Genomic DNA, 7,569 nt, shown 5'->3' on the forward strand with positions numbered 1-7,569 from the left:
TATTATATATAATATATATTACATATATATATATATTCATTTACTCTCTCTCTAAATATATATATATATATATAATATTTTTGAAACAGTACAAATTAGTCATTATGAGCCATTAATATACAAATCATAATTTAGATATGGAAAGCTAATTTTCCTGGGACTGTGTATTTATTTGGCATCAAAATTCTGTATCCTCTGAGAAAGTGAGTAGAATTGTAATTGAGTCTCTTGAGTACTGGTTACTGGGGCAGGAAATTGTAGGAGAGAGTGGTTGAGATTATGGATGGAAAGAGAAACAGATGGTACATTCAGATTTTGATTTTTTAAGCCTATTCAATTTTATTTTTCAGAAGATAATGAGATGTTTACAATATTTTCTTTTAATATACCAATACTATTTACTGTGATTTATTTCAACTCTAAGATTATTAATCTAGTGATGCAAAATAAGTAGTAAATATATCTGGGCACTTTGGTAAGCTGGAAAGAGTAAAAGGCAGGAGAGAAGCTGTCATTCCTCACTTTCTTTAGGCCAGATGTCTCCTTAGCCTTACAGATTTGACTACTATATAAGGCAGCCCTGAGTATGCTTGTCTAAGATGGTTCCAGGGGAGGGAATGTTTGCTGTTCAAAGTTGACTGGATCTTTGTAGCATTATCTGTCTCTCTTCCAAGTATTCTCTTGCAAGCTTCTTTGGGTTTCTGAATAAATATTTTAGTGAAATGCATGGTATATATGCCCTTTTAATGACATTTTTGATGTCTATTCCAGGACAATATTGCAGTCTTGCTTTTAAGTGTTGAAGAACAAGGCAGTTCTTTTTATGAATATTCAGCTAGGGGAGGAATGTAAAGAGAAGTGATTCTGTCTTCTTCAACACAACTGAAATTCAGTGTCTGATTCAGTCTTATCCCTCGGTGACAGAGCCCTTTACTCAGATATGATGGTCTGGTTTTGGGCTGTCCTTCTGAGATAAAACTAATCAGCTCTCTCTCTCTCTTGCCCACCTGAGCCTTATGGTAAAACCTACCTGCAATAAACTACAAAGAAGGAATTTCCAGGTGAGGAAGGCATTCTTACTGGCTGTTCATCTCTCCTGATGCCTGAACCAGGTCCCTGCTCTGATAACCATCTCCCCCCATCTTAGTCCTGCTGGGTTAAGATGTGGGGGAAGAGATCCTTACTATTTCACCTCCTAGCTTTTTTCTTAATGTGAAGGCAAAGAGTTTACATGCTTTTGTTTCAATTCCCATGTGTGTGTGGGTGCACACATGTGCATATGTACACGTTTTATTAAGCCCTAGCTCCTTTTTTAATTTCCCTGGAAAACCCCCTTGACATTTCTCTCCACTCCCATGCTCAGCTTCCTGAATGTGTTCCCAGGTCTTGCCTCTATGTGGGTGGATATCCCCTTTATAGCCCCCTCCCTGAATTTATAAACTCCCCTGAATAAATGTAGTGGTTTATAGTCTATCCTTCTAAGTCTGTTTATTTTGTTTCTTTGTAACAATAGACAAAGCCCCAAAGCTTTGGAGTTCATAAACTTTTCCTGAACTCTAAAAACATTGTATCAGTGAGTACTGTTGCAGGCCTTGGAAACATAGGGCGTAGAACTAGCAAGAATTGACAAAAATCACGCTCTTGGCCTTAGGCCTGTATTTCTGATACATGATGGGGTCCAGACTACGCTTGATATGTTCCAAGCCAGAGCTACTCTGATAAGGTTAATTAGCTTGAGATAAGTCATAGGGGGTACCTGTCTTTGCCCCTAGCATCTTCACAGATGCTGCAGTCAGGTTCACATTGCTAAGAGAAAACACCTGACCAAGAGAAGCTTGTGGGGAAAAATGATTAATTTTGGCTTACAGTCTCAAGGAGAAGCTCCACTGTGGCCGTGGAAAACGATGGCATGAGCAGAGGGTTGACATCGCCTCCAGGCCAACATCATGTGGACAAAGCAACAGGAGAGTGTATCAAATAATAACAAGGAGTTAGCTGTAACACCCATAAGCTGGCCCCCAACAACACACTCCCTCCAGGAGTTCAGTCCTTCAGTTGGGAACCTAGCATTCAGAACACCTAAGTTTATGGGGGACACCTGAATGAAACTGCCACAACAAAAGACTAAAGGAACAGTCATATAGTCACTTGAGACGAGAAAGAAGAATGAGGAAGGCTACACGCAGGGTGAATGGCTTACAGGCTTTGCTTCTAGTGGACCGCTTCATGGTATCTGTAAGCTGCTGAACATAATCATTACATTTCTGTACATCCTGCCCATTGAAACCAGTGACATCTTCCTGACTGCTTCCCTCCATGAGACAGCCCCAAGCTGCCTTACTTCACTGTGGGAAATACTGCTTCAGGAAGTCACTGTCAACTCCAAGGACTTTGGAACAATTTCCTATCTTCAAAGATCACAGAGCTCCCTCAGTGGTAATACTGGCATATTCCCTGTCTGATTTCTCTCCTAACTGTCTTCATGAACGGGGTAGTAGGAAGAGGATCAGGGTAGTATCTGAATAATCTTGTGTGGGTCTCATGGGAATCTAGAACTTAATTTTTTTTCATAGAAAGGTATGTGCGTTAGAACCAGAAAGGCTGATATGGTGGTATGTCTCCGCCAACAAGTAGCTCTTAGTGATGGGAGAGTGTTTAATTCTTAGGTCAGATTTCAAAGTTCTCATCCTTGAATACGAATAATTGTGAGAGAGAACCCAAATTAATCACCTGGCTCCATGCCTCTTCCCTGAATGATGGTTGGGATTCCAGAAGGAGATCCACCAGCATCTCTTCCTATATTATGAAAGGTAGAGCTGTGAACTGTCTCTGCTCTTTCCAAGCTTACCCTCCACCCTGAGTTGCGGATGGGCACACTGACAAGAAACTTCTAATACTATGATTCTCTCTTTTGTTCCATCCACTAGGCATTTATGAAGCATGCAGCAAACAGTGAAGAAATAGAAAAGGGATATATGAGAAAGAAAGGATCCCTGTTTGCTCTCAAGAAGCTTCTTGCCTAGTATGGGAAATCTCATAACACAGGAGATGACAAGGACTTTCACATATGTCCTGCCTTCTCTTTTTCCTCATGAACTTAACACCAGTCTTATCTTGCCTTCTCTACATACATGAGCTAGTTTTCTCTGACCCAGCCTACCACTGCCATGGATCACCATTCAATTCAATTGTAAAGGATAAGTAGTACTGCTTTCAAAACCTTTTTAAAAACAAAACAAAACAAAACAAAAACTATATGACACTCCAAACGAGTTTTAACTTTTTTTTGTTCATTATTTATTTATTTATTTGAGAGTGACAGACAGAGAGAAAGACAGATAGAGAGAGAGAGAGAGAATGGGCGAGCCATGGCTTCCAGCCACTGCAAACGAACTCCAGACGCGTGCGCCCCCTTGTGCATCTGGCTAACGTGGGACCTGGGGAACCGAGCCTCGAACCAGGGTCCTTAGCCTTCACAGGCAAGCGCTTAACCACTAAGCCATCTCTCCAGCCCTCAAAACCTATTTTTTATTGTATTAGTCATAATTTCATACTGGAAACTGGTTTCTAATCAGACCAAGAACATACTGGATGCTTTTTTGGATACTTTGTGCAACCACCAGTAATTTATATTTTATTTTATTTTTGGTTTTTTGAGGTAGGGTTTCACTCTAACCCAGGCTAACCTGGAATTCACTATGTAGTCTCAGGGTGGCCTTGATCTCTTGTCAATCCTCCTACCTCTGCCTCCGGAGTGGTGGGATTAAAGGCATGTGCCACCATGCCCCGCCCAGTTTTAATTTTTATCTCAACACTTGTACCTTAAGATTTTTCATCTGTTACCAGTTTCAAAGGCAAGTTAGTGCTCTGGGCCAGGCACGTTTGCAAACACAATGCATAGAATAGCTGGAAAGGAAAGGCCTCTTGCTGCATTGATTTGCCTTTGAAACTGGCAGCAGCTGAAATATAAAGCAATGTATGATATAGTGGTCACTAGTATAATGAGTACTATGTAGAAAAATGAACTAGGGCAAAGGGCTACAAATCCCTGACAGAGAACATAGATAGAGATCAATCGATGAGGCAGTTAGGAAAGCAATGTCTCAAAGCACTGAGGAAATGTGCTATGCAATTAAGTGGGGAGAGAATATTATAAGCCAGAATGAATAGAAGAGACAAAGGTTCTGAGGCCACAAGCACTTGGTAGGTGTGAGAATCAGCAGGGAGGATTCTGTTATTAAAACAGTGCAGGGATTGTGAAGGAGTGGAGGAAAAGCAGAACCGAAGTGTAAATCGTGGCCAAGATATTGCGTTTTCTTCTGATAAAGAGGGAAAAGGGTTGGAGGGTTCTGAGCAGGGGCACATAGGAATCTAACTTGTGTTCTAAGAGATTCATGTAGCTATTCCATTGAGAAAATGCTGCAGAAAGAGGAGAGAAACTTAAAGTTTTTGTTGCAGCAGTCTGGGTGAGAAGACTGGAGTCAGTGTAGCAATGGTGGATGTGACTAGAAATGGCATGCATTTTAAAAGGCAAGTCAATAGTCTATACTGAGTCTAGGATCCTGGATTTAACTCTGTTGTCAATAACCACTTGATTAACTACACTCAAAGTAGACAAGATTATTTTAAAACACACAGTTTTTCTTTGTTAAGCACAGAATATTACCCAAGAACAAAGGCATAGACATCAGGACATGTAGAGTCAGGACACCTGCATATGGTTTCTGGATGCCAGTATTGCAGAACGTTTTATATTTCAACAATTTAGATTTTGTAAAGGAGATGGATATTGGATTCTTTCTCAACTAAAAAGAAGTTCCTGTTTAATGTTTCTTTCATATGAAAGACAGACAGGGCCCCATAAGGGTCTTTCATGTCTCTGAAAGAATGGACTCCAGCAAGTGCGACCAGTAGTGCCAGTATTTTCCTGGATGAAATTTAAACAAAATGGAAATGTGTTAACAAAGCATCTCACCGAGAAACTCTGTGCTGTGTAAATTTGCTAGACAGAGGCTGGCTTTCGGTGACATTTGAGCCACAGCGCTTTGCTGAGCTCCCTGCCCAGGCGGGCTTTAGGAGCCCTTCACCTATCCTTTTGCCACCAGCCTTGGGAACTCGCCGCCGCCCCCATCAATCTTTCCTTAGCCACGCCCTCCTCACCCTTGTCCGCTCTAGAAGGCCAACCCACCTTGGCCACGCCCCCACGTCGGCAGGGCAGCTGCCTACCCCGGCTACGCTTTCCCCGTCGCGCTGCGCCGGCGCGCTGGCCGTCACACTGACCTTGTGGGTGGGGTTTCCGCCTGCGTCCCGAGCCGCCCACATCCCCCGGTCACAGCGCGCCTCCCGCGGACACGCATTTCCTGCCAGGCCTCACGGTACACCGCAGCGGAGTCTGACTGAGCCCGGCCGTTACGAAGCTGGTCGCCATGGTGGACGAGCTGGTGCTGCTGCTGCACGCGCTGCTGGTGCGGCACCGCGCCCTGAGCATCGAGAACAGCCAGCTCATGGAGCAGCTGCGGCTGCTGGTGTGCGAGAGGGCGAGTCTGCTGCGTCAGGTACGTCCGCCGAGCTGTCCGGTGCCCTTCCCCGAGACGTTTAACGGCGAGAGCGCCCGGCTCCCCGAGTTCATTGTGCAGACGGCCTCTTACATGCTCGTGAATGAGAACCGATTCTGCAACGACGCCATGAAGGTAGCATTCCTAATCAGCCTCTTGAGCGGGGAAGCCGAGGAGTGGGTGGTGCCGTACATCGAGATGGATAGCCCCATCCTAAGTGATTACCGGGCTTTTCTTGATGAGATGAAGCAGTGTTTTGGCTGGGATGACGACGAATCTGACGACGACTATGAAGAGGATGATTACTAGGCCCGAGCCCCTTTGGCCTAGAGGGGGAGGGCCCTGCACGCCTCCGCCTCCCCACCCTACCCCACCCCCACCCGCCACTTCTTGTGCTGCCGCGCTCCCCCTTCGCACTGCCATCCCCTTCCCTGCCCTTCTGTGCTCAACTCCATTCCTTGTAGTGCTTGTCTTTGTTCCAGGAATAGCATTCCAGTTACTGCTGCAGGGGCTGGGGTTGGGCCTGGGCCCAGCCCCGGGCCCAGCTCTGAAGCCTAGCTTGTCTTCAATTGGGGCCAATCTCAGCACCCTTCTGTTGCTAATCTGAACTGTGTTCTGAGCTTCAGCCATTGTCTAAGCTCCCCGTTAACTCAACCTCAACCGCCAGTCCTGCATCTGCCCAGAGACTCATGCTGTGACCTTACCGCTACTCGCCTCATCCCATCAACAGACATGCCTTTGGAGATAAGGACCAAGTAGAAGATGCCTAAGTTGGCTACACCTCTTCAGACTCTGATTTGGACAGCTCACCCACCCTTGAAGGGGGTCATTCATTCAGTCTGGTTAGTTCTCCACCTACTCCTGTGACTTAGCAAATGGCTGCAGGAGCCTGATGTGCCTGACAGCTAGAACATTAACATTTATTTTCTTCATATGCATCAGTTTTACTGTCGTTTTTGTTTCAAAATTGCAGCAGTCTCACAGATGTGTACATTTGGACAAATAATAAAAAAAACAAAACCAGATGTTCATCCCAACTCCTCTGTACTACCTGGAAAAAAGCAATGGCATACTTTCCAATAAATATCAAGCACTACAAAAATAGAAATAATTGTCTTTTAATAGTTAAGTGCTATCATTGTTCTCTTTCTCTCTCATTTTCCTTTCTTTGTGATTAGGGAACCTAATTTAGTCTTGTATTTCACACTGTTATCCCTGGGCTATAGACGAGAAAATTACTGTAAGGCTTTATAGAGATTCTGGATTGTTCCCTTACCAAAACATTTCTAAAAGCCTTGATGACTTGCAGGGAGGGGAATTCTGGAACCTCCAAGGTGATATACACAGGGGTGGCTAAGCAGGTCGACCATCCTGAACTAGATTGCTTTGGAGTATGAACAAGTGCTATTAATAATTAGACCAAAACAGCAGGTAGCCCCTTGGGCACATTGAAGTTCTCTTAACACTGCAGGGAAGCTCAGTCCATAGTCCTTATTAGGATGAGTTGCTGGGTTTAGACACACATTAAACAACATAGCAAATTGTCAGATGCTTAAGCTAATTTTAAATTTTGTAGTCTGGGTAACTGTACCCATAATAATTATACACTAAACTTTGTAGTTCATAATGTCTGTACAGACATCCTTAAAATTATTATATGTGGTTCCTACACTCTTTTAGAAATGAGCAAAATGCTTGGATATCTCCTGAACCAGACCCAATAATGGTGTTTGAACTGTGCTGACACATCTGAGGGCATGAAGGCTTTAGAGGTAATGAAGGGGTGGGCTCTGAGAAAAATCTGCACAACTTTGGAGTCCATTATATAAGATCATGTTACTGAAATGTTATAAGCAGAGAAAGAAATTTGAATGAGGCATTTCAGTGGTTTGTATCAACCAAAGAGATCTAAGGTTTCCTGTATCCACCTAAATGTCCTCAACCATAGGATTTATAATTAATTTAGATGATGCTATATGTGGATACTGCCATTGAGAAAGATAGGACTTTTTAT

The 7,569-nt window shown here is 43.7% G+C and overlaps 1 protein-coding gene across 1 annotated transcript; it reads left to right on the top strand.

Moving 5' to 3' along the window:
* Positions 1-5,256: 5,256 nt before the first annotated feature.
* On the top strand, positions 5,257-6,663 carry Ldoc1 (LDOC1 regulator of NFKB signaling). The gene has a single exon (XM_045140393.1). The coding sequence runs from the start codon at positions 5,427-5,429 to the stop codon at positions 5,862-5,864; it is 438 nt and encodes a 145-aa protein (XP_044996328.1). The 5' UTR covers positions 5,257-5,426; the 3' UTR covers positions 5,865-6,663.
* The last annotated feature ends 906 nt before the right edge of the window (positions 6,664-7,569 follow it).

This window comes from Jaculus jaculus, chromosome X, assembly GCF_020740685.1.
Source record: "Jaculus jaculus isolate mJacJac1 chromosome X, mJacJac1.mat.Y.cur, whole genome shotgun sequence".
Classification (NCBI taxonomy): domain Eukaryota; kingdom Metazoa; phylum Chordata; class Mammalia; order Rodentia; family Dipodidae; genus Jaculus; species Jaculus jaculus.